Source organism: Alternaria infectoria (genome assembly GCF_024043175.1).
Source record: "Alternaria infectoria strain BMP 0036 chromosome Unknown scaffold_29, whole genome shotgun sequence".
Lineage (NCBI taxonomy): Eukaryota > Fungi > Ascomycota > Dothideomycetes > Pleosporales > Pleosporaceae > Alternaria > Alternaria infectoria.
Window position 1 is genome coordinate 154,518 of NW_026250718.1, and position 23,117 is coordinate 177,634.

At 53.9% G+C, this 23,117-nt stretch overlaps 9 protein-coding genes across 9 annotated transcripts; 3 read left to right on the top strand and 6 right to left on the bottom strand.

The window, feature by feature from the left end:
• Window positions 1–485: 485 nt before the first annotated feature.
• J4E92_009936 (uncharacterized protein) lies at window positions 486–1,466 on the top strand (the record flags this gene model as incomplete). Its single annotated transcript, XM_051501278.1, has 1 exon — window positions 486–1,466. One exon carries the CDS (start codon window positions 486–488, stop codon window positions 1,464–1,466), a length of 981 nt encoding a protein of 326 aa, XP_051348496.1.
• A 469-nt stretch (window positions 1,467–1,935) lies between these two features.
• On the bottom strand, window positions 1,936–2,460 carry J4E92_009937 (uncharacterized protein; the record flags this gene model as incomplete). The annotated part of the gene is made up of 1 exon (XM_051501279.1): window positions 1,936–2,460. The coding sequence occupies one exon, from the start codon at window positions 2,458–2,460 to the stop codon at window positions 1,936–1,938; it is 525 nt and encodes a 174-aa protein (XP_051348497.1).
• Window positions 2,461–3,521: 1,061 nt separating this feature from the next.
• On the top strand, window positions 3,522–4,593 carry J4E92_009938 (uncharacterized protein; the record flags this gene model as incomplete). The annotated part of the gene is made up of 2 exons (XM_051501280.1): window positions 3,522–3,809; window positions 3,874–4,593. The coding sequence occupies 2 exons, from the start codon at window positions 3,522–3,524 to the stop codon at window positions 4,591–4,593; spliced, it is 1,008 nt and encodes a 335-aa protein (XP_051348498.1).
• A 1,433-nt stretch (window positions 4,594–6,026) lies between these two features.
• On the top strand, window positions 6,027–6,857 carry J4E92_009939 (uncharacterized protein; the record flags this gene model as incomplete). The annotated part of the gene is made up of 1 exon (XM_051501281.1): window positions 6,027–6,857. The coding sequence occupies one exon, from the start codon at window positions 6,027–6,029 to the stop codon at window positions 6,855–6,857; it is 831 nt and encodes a 276-aa protein (XP_051348499.1).
• Window positions 6,858–7,259: 402 nt separating this feature from the next.
• On the bottom strand, window positions 7,260–7,545 carry J4E92_009940 (uncharacterized protein; the record flags this gene model as incomplete). The annotated part of the gene is made up of 2 exons (XM_051501282.1): window positions 7,260–7,370; window positions 7,441–7,545. The coding sequence occupies 2 exons, from the start codon at window positions 7,543–7,545 to the stop codon at window positions 7,260–7,262; spliced, it is 216 nt and encodes a 71-aa protein (XP_051348500.1).
• A 1,394-nt stretch (window positions 7,546–8,939) lies between these two features.
• Window positions 8,940–9,298, bottom strand: J4E92_009941 (uncharacterized protein; the record flags this gene model as incomplete). The annotated part of the gene is made up of 2 exons (XM_051501283.1): window positions 8,940–9,070; window positions 9,142–9,298. The coding sequence occupies 2 exons, from the start codon at window positions 9,296–9,298 to the stop codon at window positions 8,940–8,942; spliced, it is 288 nt and encodes a 95-aa protein (XP_051348501.1).
• Window positions 9,299–12,681: 3,383 nt separating this feature from the next.
• J4E92_009942 (uncharacterized protein) lies at window positions 12,682–14,555 on the bottom strand (the record flags this gene model as incomplete). The annotated part of the gene is made up of 2 exons (XM_051501284.1): window positions 12,682–13,573; window positions 13,636–14,555. The coding sequence occupies 2 exons, from the start codon at window positions 14,553–14,555 to the stop codon at window positions 12,682–12,684; spliced, it is 1,812 nt and encodes a 603-aa protein (XP_051348502.1).
• Window positions 14,556–16,161: 1,606 nt separating this feature from the next.
• Window positions 16,162–17,394, bottom strand: J4E92_009943 (uncharacterized protein; the record flags this gene model as incomplete). Its single annotated transcript, XM_051501285.1, has 1 exon — window positions 16,162–17,394. The coding sequence occupies one exon, from the start codon at window positions 17,392–17,394 to the stop codon at window positions 16,162–16,164; it is 1,233 nt and encodes a 410-aa protein (XP_051348503.1).
• A 3,457-nt stretch (window positions 17,395–20,851) lies between these two features.
• Window positions 20,852–21,934, bottom strand: J4E92_009944 (uncharacterized protein; the record flags this gene model as incomplete). The annotated part of the gene is made up of 1 exon (XM_051501286.1): window positions 20,852–21,934. The coding sequence occupies one exon, from the start codon at window positions 21,932–21,934 to the stop codon at window positions 20,852–20,854; it is 1,083 nt and encodes a 360-aa protein (XP_051348504.1).
• Between the last annotated feature and the right edge of the window lie 1,183 nt (window positions 21,935–23,117).

The window sequence follows — 23,117 nt, forward strand, 5'->3', positions numbered from 1 at the left end:
AACGCCTGATACAGGCCACCTCCAGGCACATGCATGGAGGCGACGCCTTCAAATCTCTCCTTGACAATAGCTCATCACATATTATGGGGCGTAGGAACGGAGCAGACCTGGATTCAACGTTCTGCGGCAGCTAACCGAAGCCACGCTGCCGGTTCGGGCCCTAGCGCAGTGCTGAATAGATTGACAGGTGCTTGGCATCAATCCACAGACCCGGGTTTCATGTCGTTGGCGCTGTCAGGATTCTGTCAGTGAGGCACTAATCTTGTCATGGCGCAACTGTGCCGTGTAGGCGGAGGGAGTATAAGAGATACAGAGGCCATCGACAATGAGAGGGCATCAAGCTTGACGCTGACACTCACTTTCACACGCTCTTTAGCATTACACTCACTTTCGATCCATTCGTCTATCATTCATTCGTTTCCATTCTATCTTTGAAGATACGCTCAACCTTTTCAAACCAACCAACCAACACACCAACCGCAAACATGTTCACCAAGACTGCTATCATCCTGGCTGCTGCCAACCTCGCCGCTGCGCACACCACCTTCCAGAGCTTCGTCATTGACGGCAAGGACCAGGGCCAGCACTTCGCTGTCCAGACTCCTTCCAACGGCAACAACCCCATCCTCGATGTCACCTCCACTGCCATGATCTGCAACGGTGGCAAGGCCACCTCCGACCAGGTCGAGGTTGCCGCTGGCTCCAAGCTCGGCATGCAATGGCACCACAACGACCCCGCCTCCGCTGGCGACGGTGACGACCCGATCGCTCCCTCCCACAAGGGACCCGTCATGGTCTACATCGCCAAGGCCGACACCAACGGCGAGGGTGCCGTCTGGACCAAGATCTACGAGGACGGTCTCACCGGCTCCAAGTGGGGTGTTGACAACCTCATCTCCTCCAAGGGACTCTTGGAGATTGACCTCCCCAACCTCGAGGCTGGTGACTACCTCATCCGCCCCGAGATGATCGGTCTCCACGAGGCCAGCGCCGAGGGCAAGGCCCAGTTCTACAACGGCTGCGGTCAAATCAAGGTCACTGGCAGCGGCTCTGCTGCTCTCCCCGCCACCGGTGTCGACATGACCAAGGCTTACAAGGCCACCGACCCCGGTGTCATGTTCAACATCTACGGCGGTGCCACCGACTACACCGTCCCCGGTCCCAAGGTCTGGGACGCCGCCACCGCCGGCAGCGCTCCTTCCACCCCTTCCAAGCCTGTTGAGTCGGCTGCCCCCTCCACCCCCGCCTCCAGCGCCGCTCCTTCCGCCACTCCCTCTCCCGTCGAGTCGGCCGCTCCCTCTGCTCCCTCTGCCACCAAGCCCGCTGCCACCCCCTCTCCTTCCACCGGCAGCGGCTCTGCTCTCCCCGAGACCTTCACCATTGAGCAGTTCATCCAGTGGCTCAAGACCGCCACCGGCAGCTCTGCCTCCAAGGCTCGCCGCCATGCCCGCGCTTTCAACTTGTAAGCGCTTTCTACAAATGGTCGCAAGTCGATCTTTCTTGCATGAACTGGTGTTCATGGTTGGTCCTTTTTGAGACGTATCTTCTTTGATGGGAAACCCCCCATACTCTTTCTTCCATAGACCGCGAGATCGGCTAGCTCTTCTTTTGATGTAAATATAGCATTCACGACGAATGGAATTCGAAAAGTCTTTGTACAATTGTTGCTTGATTGATGTGCTCGTTGTGACTGAGTGATACCATCAGATATTGATTAAATATTGCTGTTAGTGCATGGCACAATCCATGCCTTAGACGCCAACAAGAAAGCATTATCGTTCATGTTGTACTACACATGGTACGTGGAAGAATACATCGTCTTGTATACATTTTGTCCTTTTCATCATAAAGAGTATATATGCATCAAGACGATAGACACCATGTCAGCCAGTGCCTTAATCCAAAACGTCGTCCGCATGGCAGATACCTTTCCAATCATAGGCTCATCATCCAATCGTCGAGATACTTATCATCCTCCATCTTCCGCAGCAGCCCCTCGTATCTCTTGCCTTCCCTGACCCCCTCATCCAAATTCCACGGCAGCTTATCACACTGCTCGACATCCTCATAAAATGTCGCGCCAAACTCTTCCAAAATCTTACATCGCTCCTCCATCGTTCTGCAATACGCCAAGTCCACCCAGTCTTCGGGCTTTCGGGGCGGATCGTATTCTTCCAACCATGTTTGCGAGTTCTCGGCCCATACTGCTAGAACCCAAAGACCAGAGCCGGTAGGCGTGTAGGCAACATGCAGGTCGGATGAGAAGTGGTGGCCGTAAGGATATGGTTCGTCTCTTGTGTGGCGGTCGTAGAACTTGAGGGATGGCCACCAACGCGCGCCTAGGTGGAGCATACGTAGTGCGAACGCGTCTTCTTGCTCTTGGTCAGAGAACGGTCCTGGGTCTGAATTTGTGCGCGAGAGGCCAAGGTGCTCCAGCTCGGGGTTTGTAAAGCTCTTCATGATGATGCCGCCATGGGATGGGTATGAATAAACCGTACATGCAGTCCTCGAACTGGAAGTCATTCGGGTGCGTGTAGCAGGCGGAGCTGACATACTCGATTGGCGGAGTATTTTGCCTGGTAAGACTTTGCGAGTAGTGATGAGTATTCATCGAAGTGAAGCTGAGGATCAGGCAGCGCTTTTGAAGCTAATGACGCTGTGGTTGCTACGCCGCACGCACGCAGCCATGGCATTCTGATCGAGCGAAGCTGAGCCAACCCCTCCACATTCCTCCCTCTCATTTCGCACAACTTTGTTGTTTATATCGTCGCCGCGTTATTGAAAATCGGACGGTGTCCGATAATCGATAGTCATCATGGGATCGTGTTGTGTTTGTTGTTGGTGTTCGTCCTCAACTCCATCACACGTGCAACTTTTCCTGTCCTTCACCTTTCCACCTTCACTGCGCACCAAAGCCATACAACCCCAATCATAACCACCTCTTACTCTCATACTATCACAAGTAACAGAAGCGCAATTCTCAGGCTATATTTATCACAAGCTTATACTAATTCCCATCGATGACATTGATCCTCAATGGTCTGGTGAGCCGCTTCCTAGGAAGTAATTTACCCCGTACGACAGTTCGATTCTGTCCTCTGACCTCTGATAGCGTTAAATCGCTGGTCTAGTCTGACGGTAAGCTGTCTCTATAGAGAGCGAGCTGTCAGGCAGTTGACTGGCCTCTTAGGTATGCTTGTCTTTGGAAAGTTTTTTTTTGACCATGATATGTCTTTTACTATGCTTCTGTAGACATATACGAAGCGACAGTCTGTTCTTTTTACTGCTCTTTTCTCTTTTTGCACATTAGAGGTGAGTGTGCGGTCCCTCGCGAGAGGCCGTTTGCTCTCTCACCTCAGCCCCACTTTTCCTCTCCGCGTCTCGACCGCAAGATACGGTCAACTCGCGCTCACCTCCGCAATCTTGATATATAATCCCTCTACGCTCGCTCCTCTTCTTCTTCCCTCTCCCATCAACCTACCATCTAGCTACTGCGACTGCGACTGCACTGGACAACGACCATGGCTAGCTCAAACTCCTCCAGCACCCTCAACTTCGCCGCTCTTGACGCAAAGGCGCGCAACAACTTCAACATCAAGCTCTCCAGGGTACACGATGCCGTATTCGCTCAACCTATCGGCATTCATGATGTCTACGAGAATGACAGCAGTACCTTGGACATCCCCAGCATCCCCAAACACCTACAGCTAGACTTCTTCTTTCGGAACTTCAACGACATCGCCCGCGGCAATTACCGCGCCCACTCCTCCAAGTCCCTGGAAGTCAATCGTGCGATTTGGTACTACGAGGTAAGTTTTGGCTGTACGAAGTGCATGTGAGACATATACTGACTTCGTACCCCTACCACTGCAGGTCTCGAAGCAACATTGCCTGTCGAATCGGATTGACGTCGTACGTCTCAACATCATCCTCATGGCCTTCATCATGATCTCCAAGCAACTCGGTCTCGATGCGAGCAGCCTCTACGATACCGGCGCCGACGCCTTCATCTCAGCATACATTGAGGCTTGGCTCTCTAAGACCTGCGGCCTGGACGTACATGAGCACTCCTTCCAGGAGGAACTTGTTCGGCTCTGGATGGACAGCGGTTTCGATCTAGTCTACTTCCCCGAGAAAGCAAGGCGAGAGATGTTCAAGGCAGTGTGGCAAATGAAGCAGATGGTGTCCGAGCTGACGACTATTCGACCCGAGTCCTTCTACGCGATGGTCCTCTCGAACGAGGTACCCCGCGAATTGTTCAAGAAGGAAGGTCCCATGTTGGTTCTGCACTGGGTCTTTGCCAAGATGAAGAAGGAGGAGCAGCGGAAGGAGGCGGAGGCGGAGCAGGAGGCGGAGTGGAACAAGGGTGGGGTTGTTCCAGGCGTGTTTGTCGATACTAAGCCTGTCCGGATGGATCAGAGCCCGGTTACAGACCTTCTTGTCGATATCGAGGACGGTGTGGTCGAGCAGGCTTTGCCTGATGAGGTTAGGAAGCCTTGGATTACGGTAGCTAATGCTCTGAAGATTATGCAGGATGTGCAGAAGGACTTCCTCACTGAGGCGATGGAAAGGGCGACTTTGGGAAGGGACTGATGTACTAGACGCCGACAAGGGCTCCATATCTCAAGAATGAAATACCACATACTGACTTGAAGTATACATCGCTTTTGATACCTTTCATTTCTTGACTTACAACACCAATGTATGCAGTAATACGGCATGACCTCTTGTTATCCTCTGCTACAAAACAGAATTTCGTCCACATAATGATCTGTACAACTCTGGTCTTAATGGCGTTGCAACGATGTCGCAGTCCGGCTGTTTGTGCGGCTGGCTCGTAATGCCGAGGCTCAGCCGCAACCCAATGGCGCAATGTCCACGGGTCTTTCCGATCGGACCGTCGACCTGTCTATTTCGAACCACCCTTCTCAACACCAACCATCACACCTTCTCAACTCAAGCATTTCGCCGCGAACAAGCTTTCGCAAGCTAACTTGGCAGATGGATGCCTTACTACCCTTCAGGTGTGCACGCCGGGCAACACCTATCACGAACTTCCTATCCCGTACTAGCACCACCACACCAATCCTTGCCAAGTCACACGCCAACTGATAAGCAACGACAAGCTTCTGCTGCATTTAATTTATCCGGCATATCTACGCTAGAAGTCCTATCCGTCCATGTGTAGGGCTGTTTCACACTCATAATTGCGAATTTCGATGTGATTGAGAGCCGAGGCACAGTGTGGAATGTGTTACTACCGTGAAGCAGAAAGAAAGCATGAAACAGTCGAAGACATCATCTTCACTACGTAAAGAGAGCCTGCAGATTCAACAGAAGCTCGCGATACAACCGAACAGAATGGCCGCCGCTACGCATTTTCCGTCCGCTGTTGAGTTTACAAGAGAGCGATCGGGCGGTTTCCCAGAGAGGCAGGAGGACCTGTCAATGCAAGCACGACAACCACGAGGTCGGACACTCATACGAAAATATGGTGGGCAGGTCAGTGCTCTGATAGGCGGACTTCGTCCCATACACCAGGAGAATCATTATCAGGGTCTTCTGATACTTACCGAGTCAACTCACATGCCAACTACCCACTCATACCCTTGTCGAGCCCGGCAATCCACCGATCGCCTGGTAAAGAGGCCCTCGCCAAATGTTCCGAACTACCTATCAGTATGTCGTATCTCGGCAATGGACCTGATCGACCTTGAACGCCGCTCTCCAACCCACCATGAAGAATGAGTCTAGCTGGATAGCTATGCGCCTGACCAGTAGGTATTAGGAAGGTATCATCAGGTGCTGGATCTGGACTATCGCGCCATCGTATAACGAGTTCGCGTGTAGGTATACGATATGAAGTACGGGCTCGACTTGGGAAGTATATAAGGAGTGTCGAAGGCCGCTGGTTACACTTCACTCATCAACGCAGCATTCGCTTCTGCAGTCTATAGTTCTACTCTCGATCCCTTCTCTCGCTTTGACTACCTTCTCAGTCCCGCAAGATCATCCTACCCTTCATCATGAAGCTTTCCATCGCTATCATCGCCGCCATCTCTGGCTCCGTTCTGGCCCGTCCCTCCTCTCTCGCTGAGCGCGTTCAATCCCGTGCTGATGGCAGTCGCCGTCACAGGACCCAGCCTATGATTCTGGTCGGCACAGCCGCAAAAGAGAACGCCAAGTTCGTCGCAGACGTCGACAACACCACCGCCCACGTCGACTACTCCTCCAACTGGTCCGGTGCCGTTCTCGAGACCCCCTCCTCCGGCTACTTCAAGTCAGCCACCGGACGCTTCACCGTGCCCACACCCAAGCACGTTGGCTCCGGCGGAACCGAGTCTTCCTCAGCCTGGGTCGGCATCGACGGCGATACCTGTGGCAGCGGTCTGCTTCAAGCAGGTATCGACTTTACCGTCAGCAGCTCCGGCGCCGTTTCCTACGACGCCTGGTACGAGTGGTACCCCGACTACGCCTACGACTTCAGCAACTTCGCCGTCAAGGCCGGTAATGTCATCCAAGTCGACATCGTCGCTACCTCCACCACCAAGGGTACAGTCTCGCTCACCAACGTGAGCACGGGAAAGAAGGTCAGCCAGACGCTTAGCGCACCCAGTGGCTCTGTGCTATGCCGTCAGAATGCAGAGTGGATTGTAGAGGACTTTGAGTCTGGAGGTAGCTTGGTTGCGCTGAGCAACTTTGGTACTGTTGTGTTCACGCAGGCGAGTGCTAGCCTGAGCACTGGTGGAACGGATGGGTTGAGCGGTGCTACTATTATTGATCTTAAGCAGGGTAGCACTGTTTATACTGATGTTACTATCAACAGCGGCTCGCAGGTCACTGTTCAGTACATTTAGGCTGGGGGTGGTAGGAGAGGAAGTCGTGGTATGGAGGCTGTGATGGGGTCTACAGGATGCATGGATAAGACTACATTAGGAAGAGGTTATTTAGGCGGGCGCAGATACGCGCAGCTTGATAACTACATAGCAATAAACTGTGCACACGTAAAAAGGCTTAACGTTCATGTAGACGTCAAGGTCCTATGTAAATCTGCAAATCACACTTCTCTTGCTGTTGTAGTATGTAACGCGATTGACGGCTCGTTCGTTTATTGTATGAATGCATTCACATTGTTTTCTATCTACTCCCGATCAAAGCTGACGTGTAGACATTCTGAATGCATAAAGTAAGCCCTCCCTCAATGAAAGTCCTTTCCGTTCCTTCTTGACTCGATCCTAGAGTGTGCGTCGAATGACATCTCACTTCTTGGTGCCGCCGCTCTGCTGACCGCCAGCATTCGCGTTGCGGTCTCCAGCACCCTGGGCGCGAGCGGCAAAGCCACCGGAAGACATGTCGCCGCCGCTCTTGGCCTAGGTGAAGAAAAGAAAGTCAGCATTGGAAAAGGTGTAGAGTTCAGCGAGACATGATGGTAAGACCCACGTTGGCGGATTGAATCCTGCTGGCATCAGACTGACTCATTGGGGCAGAGCCCTTGGAGCTGCCGCCAGTATTACCGGTGTTGGAGCCCTGGTTGGATGCAGGCATGTTGGGTAGTTTGGTGGGTTGAAGTTTGAGTGGCAGTTTTTGTAAAGATTGGTGATGTAATAGTTGTATCGTATGCCGAATGCGATGCTTCCATTATCCGCGTGCAAGGACGTGTTCTTATATTGTTGACCTCGAGGGCATTCTTGGTTTGTAATGATGTTGCCGCGGAGCAGGTCGTGGGTAGATCGGCTAGTGCATGTAGCACAACAGCAGCATCATGCCATTGTATATTGAAACGAAAATATAGACGCCAGGGTTGTCTACACCGCTCTTTGCGAATGTCTCCGATCTTGGACGATCGCAAGAATATGTAATATGTCGTTTGTAGGAGTGCAAACGCGATTTCTCCAAAGCTCTTACCCTTTATTTCGTGAGCACCGAGCGTACCTACCTAGCTAGCTTTGCAAAGTGGCTTGATACACTTCCAAACTCTCATGAATGTTCTCTACTCAATACTTCAGACTTCCTACGCGACATTATAACCGACATCATAGCGACAACTACCGCTTGTGAACATCTCCGATCGACACGCATGGTGTAGCACAATAACCTCGATGACGACAACCAACGAGAACTGGGCGCGCAAAACTGCATCTTTCCTTCCAAGTCCGGAGTCCCCGCCTTCCTCATCGTACGACTGTTGCGCAAAGCGACGCATGAAGCATGCTGCCGAAGGTACTGCGCCCTGATGGATCGGTATCACAGTGATGGGCATGGCGATGCAGATCGGTGCAATGGCAACGGGAAATACGATGGACACGCCTATTCTCGATATCCAAGAGCTCGTTCGACCTGCGATCTGCGCGGTTAGTAGTATGTCAAGACCAGTACGTTGATCAAGGCGGAAGTCTCTTCTGATACTTTCCAATTGCGTTCTTGACTGTCAAGATACACAGCAGAGAGTATGGGCCTGAAGTTTGTTGTAAAGACCTAGGCCATGGAGAGGGCTACATTAGGTAGAGACTAGATAGATGGTCGCGGTTGAGAGTACTATAATGTCTACATGACTACCCCACGTAATGGAAAACAGTCATTGAATACCTTCTGCTTCATACATGATAATGGAGTACGTACACCCAAAATGCACTCTCTTGAATGTAGGCGTCAAGGTTCTTTATAACCTTCCATACTAACATTCTTTTGCTACCGTAGTCTGCAACGTATTCGGGAATTGAATGGGAAAAAAAGAGATGAACGGCTCATTCGATGATGTGAATGCATTTACATTATTATGTTCATCCGCAACGTCTGACATAGCTACGACAAAATTATATCGAGATAATACATGTCGCTGCTAATTTAGCATAGCCATGACCTGAGCGAATCGCTTCTACGCGCTCAGCATTCCGTTCTGATCTTCCTCGTTCTCCGCACACCTTGCTCCGTCCTCAAGCCTAACCCTGCTCCGCCGCCTTGCGCATACGCTTCTCATGCTTCTTGTGCCTCTTCTTCGTCCTCTTCGCATACTTCTCCAAAGTCGCAATACGGTTCTTCGCCCAGTTGGGACCGGCGTCGGGAGGCGGGGCTGTAGAAGAGCAATACGGTTAGCCAATGCACCGTATAAATATAGAACAAAGCAGCAAATAGACGCCTTACTTCCAAGATCTCCTCTAAGCAGACGTTCCTTCTCGTCCTCTCGACGCTCATGCTTCCGCTCGAAACGCTGGTGACGGTGTCCAGACGATTCTGTGCGACAGCTCTGGGTGCGCTTCGGGTTTCGTGGTTTGGGGTCGTGCGGGTTCTGAGAGGGCATCTTGGTGGGGTGCGAGTATTTTCCCTTGTGTTGGTTAGGCATGCAACGTGTTATGAAACCTGTCTCTTCTCTATACCTTGCCCGGGTACCAGTACGGGTCGTTCTCTTTGGTGTAGTTCTTGGTCAAGTTGCGTCTAATGCTCCTCGCGCTGTCCTCTCGATCGTCATGCTCGTCGTCTCCAGTCAAAGGGCTGCATTCACGGTCTCTGCTGTCGTCGCGACCGCGTATCGGTCCATCGTCTCGATCACCCCAAGGACTGCGTGGACGATGCTCCCACTCATAGCTTGGCTCACGTTTGAAGCCGTCTCTTGAGCGATTGCGTGAACGATCATCAGATCCGCGCCTCGAATCGCGTCTATCATTACCGTCCAGACGGTGGCGTGAACGGTCATCGCGATCACGGCTGCGGTCGCGCCTGCGATCATCGTTCCGGCGGTCGGGCGACCGGTCACGTCGGTCGCGTGATTGATCACGTCGGTCACGACTAAGCTCGCGTCTGCGTTCATCTCCCCAGCGGTTGCTTGGACGGTCGTCTCGCTCCCGGCTTGTTTCGCGTTTGACGTCGTCGCCCCAGCGGTTGCGAGGACGTTCCTGCTGCTCACGGCTGGGCTCACGTCTACTATGATAGCTATCATAACCGTGGTAGGTCTGTGGGTAGCTGTCGACGCGTCCCTGTGGTTCGTCGCTTGGCTCGCGTTTGACGCGATTGTCGATGGGATCCTGGAAGTCCGACATCGCGCCGTGGGATGGAACAGTGAGATTGAAGAGAGTGTGACCAGAATGAGAAGGGAAAATCGAGGGGACGGATTGAAGTGACGGAAGAGAGACCGGACGCGGTTTGAGGAAGCGACAAAAGAAATGACTCGTCGTTGCGAACTTGAAGCCCCGCTGTGACAATCAGGGAGGAACGACGGCAGTATACGGAAGGGAGCAGCGGGCCCGCAATGCCTGACGACGCGTCCTGCGTTGGGCGCGTATGCTGACACTTTATCAAGACTTACGCGCAATCCAATCTGAACACGGTCGAGATACCTCAGTCTTCGCGATGAGAGCGCCACATGATGACTTATCCCAGGCGCAGGAGAAGAAAGTAGCCGTACCAATGACGTCACCCCGCTAGTTCGCATCCATCTCGACAGGCACGGCCGAACACGAAGGTGACAAAGCTGCAAAACACTGTTGCCTCGGATTACCATATACTTCCGCCACAGCCGCCACAGTATCGTATATACACACATCGGACACAATGCATCTCCTAACCTCAAGCTGCACTATCGCAGCAACTATACACTTACAATCGAAATTCTCACCGCGGACCAAAGATTGAGAAACAGCCAGTAGTATTGCCACAACCCATCTCTACAAAGTCGCGATATGGACGGCGTATACACCGTCCGCGCCTCACCAGGCGAAGGACTAGGCTGTTTCGCTTCCACGACCATCCTGCCGGGTACGCTCATCCTTAGCGAAACACCCTTATTCAGCGTGGCCGAACCGCGCAGCAACAGCGCCGTAGTCTCAGCTTTTGCCTCATTGTCCGACTCGCAAAAAACCCAGTATCTATCCCTGTACGCGCAGAAAACCTACAAATTGAAAGAGAATGGAGAAGAAGAAGAGGCAAGAGTAATCGACATCTTCAACTCCAACGCCTGGCAAACTGGGTCAAAAACATCCATCTGCCCCCTCGCCGCGCGCTTCAACCACAGCTGCATCCCCAACGCATCCTTCGCATACAACCCGCTCACTGCGAAAATCACAATCCACGCCATCGTGCCCATCCCTTCAGGCTCCCAAATACGATTAAGCTACGAGCGACCCTACCAAACCACCCTCTCGCGGCGCGCAAAACTATCTTCCTACGGATTTACCTGCGCCTGTCCGGCGTGCAGCGACCCCACGCCCAGCAGCGATACCCGGCGCGCGCGCATGGTGGTGCTGGACGCGCGGATCCGGACGGGGCGGCGCCAGCTGTGGAGACGGCCTGTGCCGAAGGCCGCGCTGGAGTTGTGCAGGTTGCTTAAAGAGGAGGGGTTGGTGGGGGAGGCGTTGGGGCTTGCGTGGCATGATGCGGCGGTGGGGTGGAGGAGGCATGGGAGGGTGGATATGGCTGTGGCTTGTGCGGTGAAGGAGTTGGAAATCGCGGTGACGTGTTTTGGCAGGGAGAGCTCGGCGGTGGATGTTTCGACGGGGTTTTTGTTGGGGTTGAAGGGGGAGATGGGGATGGGGATGAAGGCGAAGGTGGGTGTTGCTGTGGAGGCTGAAGAGGTTGTGGGTTGCTAGAGGGGGTGTCTTGGTATGTGGTCGCGGTGTTCTGGTTTGGTGTTGAAGCAGGCTCTGGGCATGCCGATTCTTCCATGTCACATTCCTCGCGTTCCTTGATTTGTGGCGCAGTGACGATATGTATAATGTGCCACACTCACAATCAAGCTTCCATCTATAGCAAACAATGGTCCACCACTTCACATATTCCCTCTTAATGTGTTTCCTCCTCGCAAACACATCGTTTCTACCCTCCTAACCTGCACCACTACCTACCCTCTAAACCAACAATCCAACCAACCAACCCCAGCATGACCAAAACCCCCCTCACTTCCCCTTCCCACAAGACTTCAAAAGCCGATCAAATCGTCCGCCTCAAAAGCATCATCCAGCCACTCACAAGATACCCATCTGCCCCCCAATCAAATCCATCCCAGTATACCTCCCGCCGGAAAAGTTCCAGCATGCCACACATGTCCGAGTGGCTATGTCCTCACTGCTCACATATCAACCGCGGGGAAGGTGGTAGTGGGGAGAAATGCGGGGGGTGTGGGAAGTGATGATGATGATGATGATGATGATGATGATGATGATGATGGATGAGAGGGATGAGAGGGATGAGACGGGTGAGACGGATGAGACGGATGGAACGGAGGGAACTGTCTGCGGTCGGGGAGATGGATGGAACTGTCTGCGGTTGGGGATATGAGATACCAAAGGAGATGAATACTAAGAGAGGAATGCCAAGGGAGGAAGAAGAGACAGACGGGAAGTTGTTGGAGTGTGGTTGGAACGATGGAACGATGGCAGGCTGTTGTAGAGGAATGGATTGATAGGGATGATACCGAGTTTTGTTCCGCGAGAACACAAGAACCGCGCAAGTAGAATGCACAACATTGTCTTGCAGAACCGTATATGCTGATATACCGACTTTCCCAAACTCCATCGCTATGCCATAAGATGTATCATCAGACGTATTTCTGAATCCATCGAGTCGTTGTTGCGAGCAACGGCGGTGCATGGGACTTTTTTTGGTATACCCGAATTGTAAATCGCAACAAACGACTGAATCATCATACGTGACCTTCTCTTTTCCTCTCTCTCACAAATATCTCATCTTCGCCTACCTGACCCGAAGCCGCTTTCCAGCAGGTTCAACACCGCCCTCTTCCCTCGCCGAACTATGCGCTTCAGAACCAGTCCAAACCTGACTCTTCACAGTCGTGGAAACAGTCGAAGCGTTTCCTGCTTCACTCCCCTCATTCTTTCCCTCCATCTTCGCTCCAGCCGTCGGACCAACCTTCCTTGGCCCCTCAATAGAAAAGGAAAAAACCTCTCTCTCGGGCCTCCTCGACTTCCCCGTCGCCGGTTTTCTAACAGCATTGACATCCTCCTCCTTGAACAGCTGCCCCGTCCTCTTCGTCGCTTCCTTACCCGCCTCGGTTGCTTCTTCCACAATCTCCTCGCTGTAATGCCACATCAGCGCGATTTCACTCCTTACAAGTGCAGTCGCCCAGAGACTGAGCAGCACGCCTGGAACGAGCCAGAGAAGAGCAGGTTGCGCGTGGTTCATGAGATGCAGCGCGGCGAACGTGGCGACCAGACCGCCTACATAGCCCACTAGCGAGGCATTGAAATACGTTTTCGGAAAAGTGAACGGCGCTTCCTCTTTCTCGTTTTCTTGTGGTGCGGCAGGCTTCCACAGCGGGCGTCCCATGAGTGAATGCGTCCAGAAATGGTCGCTCCAGCGGCCTGCCAGGGGTGTAAACTCCGCCTTTACAACCGTGTCCCCGGCTCCTTCAGTTGTTGCTGAGACGCGTTTCTGGCGGCGGAGGTAGAAGAGGTAGAGATCGAAGCGCAGTGCAAGGCCGATCATGAGTCCAGGGATGATGATGTCGCCTAGACCGAGCATGGCAGCGGCGTTCTTGCCCGAGGGCGTGGTGGCGGTGCCGGGTTTGGGGAACATGAGTTTGATGGGGACGTCGAGGGAGGATGCGACTGTTACCATGAGAGGACTAGAAAAAGAAGTGGTGTTAGCAGTCTTCTATGCAAGCGAGTGAACGCGGAGAGTACGTACGTGAAGAAGACCATGTAGATGTCGTAGAAGAACAACCCCACGAGTATCGCACTTCCAGTCGCAAACGTCGTCGGACTGATGACCTGGATACTGCCATATGCGAAACTGAAACCAAGCAGGTTGGTCAGGTACCAGGTCTTGTCCACCAGGTTGAAGTAGACGAGCGTAGCCAGCGCTACCACAGCGCCAACAAGCGTGTGCGCGCCTACTCTAGCTTTGCCCGCCAGCGCGCGCTCAAGATACAGCTTCAGCGTCCACTTATTGGAGGGCATCGCGCGGTCCGCCCAGAGCCATTCTTTCGCTCCATCGGAAAGTGGTATGCGCGCGAGGAAGCCGGGGAGCGGGCTTGTAATGGGCCCGCTGGCCTTGGTGTTGCCTGCGACAGGCACCGCCCTCCCTGCCTTGCCGTCAACATGGTATAGCGCGCCCCTAAGCACATGTCTCCTTGGGAATATAATCGAATGCCCAATATCCAGCACATCGCTCACCAACTTCGTAACCGCAAAGAAGCCAAAGACAGCAAAATACGCATTAAGCGCTTTACTCAGTATACTCGGGTCCTTGAGCCACTTCAGCAAAAAATACAGCGTCGCCAGCGAAATCCCCGCGAAAAGCGGGAACAAGATGATATGTCTCGGTGAGAGTCCTTCCATCTCGTTCTCCGGCTCCTCCTCCTCCTCGTCTTCAGAATCGCTGTCTTCATCTTCGGTGGCGGCGCGCTGGCGGTCTTTTCGCGATTTCTTGGGCGGTTTGGCGGCGGTGGAGGGGCGGGTGAGCGAGGCGTGGGCGGCGGCGTAGATGGGGAAGAGGGAGGCGAGGATCATGTGGGCGTAGACGGGGAGGAGCGGTTGCACTTTTGTGAAGGCGTAGGCGGCGGTGCCGAGGGCGCTGGCGACGAGGCTGGGCTCGGTGTCTGCCATGGTGCGCAGAGGGGTGGGTGTGTGTTACGCGCAGGTGGATGGGGTTGGCGGGGGTTTATAGAGTGATGTGGGAGAGTGAGAATGGATGGTGGGTGGGGAGGCTGCTGGTGAACCCAGGGTTACAGAGCTCTCTTCCCACAACGTGGCCTATATGCAACCAACCACAAAGACTTCGAACGTCAATGGGTGTGGAAGCAACCAGAGTACATTTAACATTCTTCTACCAAGCTTCTTCCGTCGCGCATCCAGACAACGACGCGACAATACGGCACAGTCGCGTCCTCTTCGCAAACAAATTCGGCATGCAAACCAATCAAACAAACCAATCAAACATGACGTCGCCGCATCGCGTCCAGCCAAACACCCTGATCGGCGTTCGTGCATGGCCTGGCCAGACCGACGGGCCAGACCACCCCATCTCCAGATCGGCCTGCACGAGCGGGCCCTTGCATGTTCCGCGCCCCCTTCCTTCACGCAAGACCGGGCCCTAGTCTCGATCGTTGTTGAGCAAGAAAGACGAGAGAAGATCGCATCGTCTTGGGAGCTGCCAGACTTCCACCACCACCCCTCCTCCGCCTCCCCCACCCACCCATCCTTGCATGTGCCCCCCTTCCTTCTCTGTCTTCCGCGCTCGAGCGTGGAAGAAGGAAGATCACCTCATCTTAGAAGCTGTCGTCTTGGAAGCTGCCAGACTTGCACCACCGCCGCTCCGCCTCCCCTACCCGTGGGACCCATCCTTGCATGTTCAGTCTTCTTCACCGCTGGAAATCAATTTAATTATCCGTGCGACTGCCGTGTCTCATTATTCAGCGTATCTTTTTCTGCCCGACCCCAGATGTCTTTTGGCCTGACCCGGGTACTCGGTATAGTAGCTGTCGGTGGTTAATATTAGAAGGTGCGGAGAAAAGCATGTAGCCTGCATACTCAAATACTGAGGTCAGTAAGGACTGGAGTGGACGCAATAGTAGTAATAGAGAAAAAGCATAGAGTAGATGCGCAAGTGTGTGTTTGTATTGCTACAGAGTGTGTGTATTGTTGTGTTGCAAATGTATGCTGTGTGTTCTTCTGTTTCCATCTCAAGCTAAACTATGCCGAAATCCACCGCCACCTGCCAGTCTCTCATACTTGCATTCTGCTCCTGCCTGCTCGCCGACTCTGGAATGCAACAATCTCTCCAGAACTCCCCCTCCATCCCTTAAATTATAAAGAATGGAATTCGTGTGTCGCGTATACACTCGTGATGTGCTGGAAAGACGCCCCACAAGAAAAAAAAAGATAAGTTCGTGTAGAGAAGAAGAAAGAAAGAAGCAAGAGCGCCGAATGTGCTAAATCGAGAGAGAAGCCGAAACACCCCACTTGTTGCAAACAAAGGAAAAAAGCTTAGCAGTCTGATAGAAATGCTTGTGTGAAACGCCCGAGAGAACAACCGGATTACAAGAGGGATATTTTGCGTGCTAAAGACAGGGAAGAAGCAAGGTAAAAAAGGAAGAGGCCGTTGGGTGTGGTTAGACCGGCTGAACCACAGCTTTTGGGCAACAACAACAACACCCCCGAACGCGCACGCTAGTAAGACAGGGAGATAGGAAAAAGAGTTGTAGTGATGGGATCAGCAAGGTGTGAGCCTGCTGGAGACGTTCAGGTCGCGGAGCATGTCAAAGGACATGCCGTCGACGTTGACGCGCTGCTGTGACTCAACGTACACGTCGTGCACGTTGGAGAAGGCGTTGCCCTCCCAAGGCGAGACGGCAGTAAGCCTCTTGTTGTGTGGGTGTGGTGGTGTGACTGCCGCGATGACAGCCTGCTTCATCTGCGGGGTGATGGCCAGGCGCTTGCAGTCAAAGTACGAGGACGATGACACCGAAGACGACGTATACGAAGGCGCTGACGTCGAAGTGAGCTGGGGTTGCGAGGGGCAAGACGAGGAGGGGTAGTCGGCGACGTCCTCGTCATCATCGTGTTCTTCCTCAGGCGAGGAACGTGGTAGTGCTGACGGGTCAGGAAACTTGAAGGCTTTAGCCGTAGTGGGCTCTGACTCTTCCTCTAGCGGCGTCGACGAAAATAGAAACGACGAATTGTGGTGCGAGGTCTCGTAGTAGCCTAGGATGGACGGCGTGAAGTTGCTTCCCTTGGAGTTGGGGCCTTGTTCACTGGAAAAGGTATACTCCGGGAGGGGAAGCGCCTCGTCATCCGTGTCGTCGTCGGTGGAGCTCCAGGCCGAGAATTGACTCTTCATCGGCGGTCGCACTGGGGGTATCTCGATGGCCTTGGGTCCATCCGTCTGGCGGCGTGCATTTGGGTTTGGCGACGATGGCACTCGAGGAAACGATAGATCCGGACACGATCGGGGAGAGAGGGATGAGGTGGGGCGGTGGTCGGATTGGTACGTCGGTATTGACTTGAGTTGGTTCTTGATGAAAGCGGCAAGGTTAGCGGAATAGTCGCCTAGCGTGGGTGACATATTCCGAGGTTCGCCATCGTTTACATGTGCGACTACGGTCGAAGTGCTGTTATCCGTGGCATCGGATGGCATGCGAGAGTGAGACCATTTTGCGTCGAAGGGAGATGGTTGATCTTGAGGGGTGGGTAGCGCGGCGAGGCCTTCGAGAAACTTGAGGTGGTCCTGGGGGTTGAAGAGACGGTTGACTTCGTCGTCAACGGACTGGTTGCGTCGAGCTCGGCGTTTCCGGACGGCGGCTCTGCCCTCAGCAAGAATAAGGAGTGCTTCTGGGGTTGAGCAACCCAGAGCCTCAACAATGGGAAACGAGTTACTTCTTTGTCTCTGCATGCTGTGTCGGGGGCTCGCCCTGCGAGGGGATGGCGAAGAGTGGTGGGAGTCCATGGTGTATATTAGTCCGGATAGAGCGGGAGAGGTGCTAGTTCATGGCCGCAGAGCCGCGGAGTGAGTCGATGCTGGGAGCGAGGAGTCCTAAATACACAGTGCAGATTGAGGGCAGACGTCCAGGGGGTGTTGTGACAGTGCTGGTCCACGGAGCAAAAGGAAAAGAGAGTTGCCGCGTGTAAAACGGATGGCAAGGCTACTTTGAAGCCAGAAAAACGGTCGACGGATCAGGTCAGGATGGCATTAGTGGCCCATCTCGCTTCCCAGGCCCCAGGCAGCCCTAGCCCGACAAGAAAATGCTCTCCTATGGGCCCAAGCCGAAAAGTACGAGTTGGCAGGCAGGCGTACGGGCACATGACGTTTACAGCCCTCGACCAGCGACATGGGTGGGTCTTGCACGGCCTTGGAAAAGCGCACACTCAGGATGAACTATGCTGCACCCCTGGATGGCGTGCACCCATCTGCCGGATCCCGCTGGCGTTTCGCAGCGCTGCCCAATGGGGGCCGAGAGGGCGTGCGGCCTGTCATGCGCCGTCTGCTACCGTCGTGGCAAAGCACCGGAATCTCCGTTTTGCCATGGAGGGTTCGCGTTGGAGCGCCTGATGGTGAGAAAGCTCGCAGCCTGTCAGCGGTGGTGGAGGGCCTGCGCAGACGTGCCGCGACAGCCTGCGTGAACCATCGTACCCACATCAAACGAGGCCTGTTGCGTGAGGTCGTGGTGATCATGATCGACGCTACCCTTGCTTTTTTCCCTCGCTGTGCTGTTTCTCCAAGGCCTGATCAGCCCTGCCACTGATGCGTTTGGCCCGACGATCTGTCTCTGACTGGCCGCAGCTAAGATAAAAGTGCGATCGATCAGCACTGGCCGCGCAAGCGAAACTCTGCTGTACATGTAAACGGCGGTTCACGTACCCTCGCGTCGTCGTGATGTAGGAATTACACCTCACCTGCGCTGCATACACGGGCGCGCTCGTAATTGTCCGAGGTGGGTGAATGTGCGCCGGCCTAGAGCAGGTACGCCGAAAAAAGAATAACCGGCCCGACTCGAGCAGACGCGACACTGGTCCGAGGCTGAGCAACGCGTTCGCATCACGAAACCCGCGATAGAGTTGGATTTCCAGGGTCCTGAAGAGTCATACCCTCCGTGCCGATGCCATTTGGTCGGATATCCGGTGCCGTGTGGGATTCGATAGGTCCGACTGTGGCTGCAATACCGTAATCACTGGCGGCCTCCCTCCGATAGCCTCAGCTGTCAGACTGAAACTGTCGCACCGACAATTTACTTTGTACTGCACTCTGCGACTCACTGGTAACCTCGTGAACTCTCAATTCACCCCTCATTTGCTTTTCTCGTCGCCTTGTAAGGCTTCGGCTGCGCCCTGGTGCTCATCTTACCCCCGTCCAAGCGTCGCTTCCTGGCCATGTCGGGCTGTTTCCGCATGCAGCTTTGGTCGCCCGGGCATCAACACCGCATCTTTTTTTTCACGATTGACATCATCACCGCGCTCATGAGTTGTGCGCATGCAGCAGCCTGATCAGCACGGTGCGCTGGATTTGCCCGAACAACTCCTCTGACATGCGAAACCACGACGCCCCGGGCCACCGTCCGAGCCTCGCCGCCGTCGCTACCAAAAGGGCTGCCTGCCCAACGGCGGCGCCTTCCCGGATTGCTTCACTTTCTCGCTGGCACCTTCCTGCATGTCTGTGTCTTCAATTGTTTCACCACCCTCGACGGCAGTAGCCCCGCAGGAGGTATGCCATTGTGCGACAATCCCATCTTCGATCCCCCACCACCTCTCACCACCTCACCATCTACTGCGACACCTACCCGCCCATCTAACTTTGCATCCTCACCCCATCTCACGTAATGCGTTCGACCGCATCCTAGGGCACCATCACCACCACCCCCGCCGGTCCTTTTTCCTAGAGTCGGCTCGATCCGACCAACCCATGCTGTTCGGCAATTATATCGCGGGCCTTGTCATTCTCTCGGTGCTTCCTCTGCTTTTTATCCTGGCGCGCTTCTACTCGAAGCGAACGCGACTACTGCCATGGACTATTGATGATACGTTTTTGGTGTTGGCCCTGGTATGGCCTGACCCCTTTACAGAAGGCACTCTCTAACCACGTCGGGTAGCTCCTTCTCTACGTGGTGATGGCAATGTTTATTGTTTGCGAGTCGCTCACGTCTGCAATTCATACTGCGTTGCTAATGCGACGAAGCGATGGCTGCTAGTCTTGTCCGTCAGCACATGGTGACAGCTGCCACGGCGGATCTCAAGCGAACGCTGATAGTAGGATGACATTCTTGCTGTGGATAACATTCTGGCCGTGAGGCGGGCGCTCACGCTCACAGATCCTGTGGCTCTTCCGGCTTCCCCTAGCCATATGCACAGCCTTCACTCGATGCGCGATTCTCATCTTCTTCATTCGGACCTTATACACCAGGACGTACAGCTGGTTGAGATACGGTGGTATTGTCAAACCTTACACATCCACCACCATCCGGTATCCACATGTTTATTAATCCATACCACAGCTCACTTTTGTACCATTGCGGCAATCGCCTTAGGACTAGCGTCTGTCATGGTAATCGCGCTCCACTGTCGACCGATCAAGCAAAACTACACAATACCTTTCGAGGATCCACGATACTGCTTCCGACTGAAGCCCTGCGTGGTCACCATAGCGGTGCTGGGAGTAGTCCTAGATGCGGTCATCTGGTGTTTTCCACACTATGTGGTCTGGCATCTGAAGCTGCGCCATTCCCACAGGGTGGCTGTGTCGGCCATATTCGCATTTGGGTTGTTGTGCGATCAGGGACCATCCTCTCTCAGTCATGGCTAACGTGAGTAGTAACATGTTCATTGGTGCCTTTCGTGTCGACTCACTGGCCGATGTCGCATACCAAGGCGACGTAACGTACGGCATGGGCAACACTCTGATGTGGGCAATCGCCCAGATAAGTACTGGAATCATTGTAGCATGTCTGCCTCATCTACGTCCTTTGTTCGATTGCATTCTGCCACGCCGGCTCATCCACCTCAGCACCCGCAAATCCAAGACTCAGTCCAAAGCCTCTCAGGTCTCAGCTCAGTCTGTACTCGTTCCTCCGATCATACAAAGCAGAGCTGGCTCCATTGTTGTCACTACGCAGATCGCTGTTCAGCCCGGTTCGCCAAATCTGTTACCACCTCCACCACCGCCGATAGATATCGTGGATGGGCAGCTCGACCCTTTGGGCCCGATATTCCACGTTGAGCCAGGACCTGCGAAGCGCACGAGGGTAGTGTCATACGATTGTGGTGTGTCGCCGCGTGGCTGTGGCCTTCCTTACTGAGCTGAGGCTGATGTCGTGTTTTCCTACAGATGCGCACTGTTGCATACACTTCGCTTCCTCCCCGCATACCTAGTTTGGTACTTCTCTGGGTGTTTGAAGCCCGACAATATGAGATAGTTATTCTTCAAGTGTTAGGACGTACGTGGACCATCCAGCCGCCGCCAGCTGAATGATTCGCTCGTCCCTCAAAGCTGTGACGCCTTCAAATCTCTTCTTGAAGTCCGCATCCGTTGCTAGACCCAACTGGCCCCTGCTGTTGTCTCCCGCCGCGAACAAAACTCTTTTGACCCTTCCTTCCGTCTTACACGTTTGGGCTGCCACTAGGATGTGGCCATGACCAACCGCTACCTCGTACACCTTTGCGTCCTGACCATCTATCCGGACGTCCAAGCACTTGACAAACTCATCTTGAACGTCATCAGCACTGATGCCTGTTACCAGTGCGCTTGTTTCAGGATTGCCATTCAGCACGTCCAATTCTTCATTTGACCCAGGACATGCCTGACCCCATAAGAAGAGTTCGCCGTCCGAGTTGAAGGCCGCGCTCATGTACCCGCCCGATGCCACCTTCGTGACGTAGGTCATTTCAAGGTAAGGCACGGGCGCAATGTCTAAAGCACCATCGTACGGTCGGCCCAAGCACTTCTCATACCTCGGATCCCTTGTCTCCGTCCAAACGTGCCCATCGGCGTCTAGCGCAGTCATCGTCGTAGCATTCCCAACGCACAGCGGGAATTCGCCAAGTTCGTAAGGAAGGACCGTTACTCCGGTCCCCTCACCCATCTCACCGGCCTCAAGATAACGCCGGAAAGCCGCAAAGTCTTTGACCCGCACCACCGACTCCACAGCCGCGGAACGATGCTCAACGTAAACCAGTACATGCCCCTCACTCCCGATCTTCACATCCCTCACGATCTCAACCTGATCGCTTACGGTGAAAGTTTGTATGTCTGGTACGCCAGTATCCTCGATCTCAACATCGGTACCAAACATGACGACCTTCTGATCCGCTGCTTTCCGGTCGATGTCCTCCCCACTCTTGTCAGTCAACACATACCCCCTCAACCCATCGTGCATCGTGCTACCGAAGAAGATGATCTCGCTTCCATTATCGCGATTTGGACCGAGGGGAATCGCTCGTTTCAGATCGCTGTCGCTGGTCAAGTATTCTTTCTGAGCATCCGTAAGGCCTGTGCCCATGTACCGAACGTGTGGTTCCCCAACACCATCACCACTACCACCATTCTTATTCCCCTCTCCATCTCTATTTTCATTGTAGTTCTCGTTGCTGCAAGCGACCACAGCGTCGCACCAACCCGCCCAAAGCACTCTGATGCTCTGTGCCTGCAAAATACACCCAGTGCTCCCCGCGCTAGTCCCAGGGCGAGCACCCTCGTGTTTCACACCAAAAGCGTACAGCCGCATAGTGCGATCCCGACTTGTCTTGTAGCGGACGAACAACAAACAAGCTGTTCGAAACAGAAAGTAGAAACGAGAACGACAGAAGCAACGCGGCCGTTGGGATCTGTAACCAATGTTGTCGATCGTTGACGCCTCTTCCCGTGTCGATCTGCGGGCGGCGCGTGGGGTTGGGTTGGGGGGTGTGGGTGGAGGTGTTACCGTACCAAACATTTACCGTGTCGCGTAACGTGTTGTGACAGATCCGTGGATGGGCCAGATGGGTCTTAGCGTCGACGCGACGCGACGCGCATTAGAAGATTCGAAGACGCAGGACGCAGGACGCGTTCGTCCATCCCTAGTGCCGGCGCGTACGTACGCGTCCTTCCAAGCTTCCTGTTCTGCGGTCGAGCCCGAGTGCCCGCGGAAATCTTAACCTCTGAAGCTCCACACACGATGCGCTTTGTCTGGCGTCTGTGTTTCCATGATTAATCTTAATTAAAGTTGGTTGTTTGGTAGGCTTTCGCAAACAACTGTAACAGTGACAGCGCGGGAAGCGGGTTGCGGGAACCGTTTTCTTTGACTTTGCGCATCGCTTCGCATCGCATTGTTATTGAGTTCGAAACATTGCCCGTTCCTCCATCGTCGGCGGGTCCCTCAACGCTTGACTGAACTGTGGGATGACGTAGAACGGTGTGTGGGGAAATTGCGATGACACCTGCGGGTAGCAGAGCCTCAGGATAATGTCACTGCGTTAGGTGGCGAACTACTAATCAAGGACGTGGACATTGGAAGAGGGGGAAGTTGGAAGGATTGGATTAGGCGCCCTACTACCCACGACTGACGACAGCAGACAGCACAATGCCAACCATGTCAATCCATCACGCGCGTGCATCATCATGCAAGATACGCGAGACGACATCCCAATCCCTCAAATCCTTCGACCTATACCAACTGCGTCATCTGCCGCTTATTCTGGTGCTTT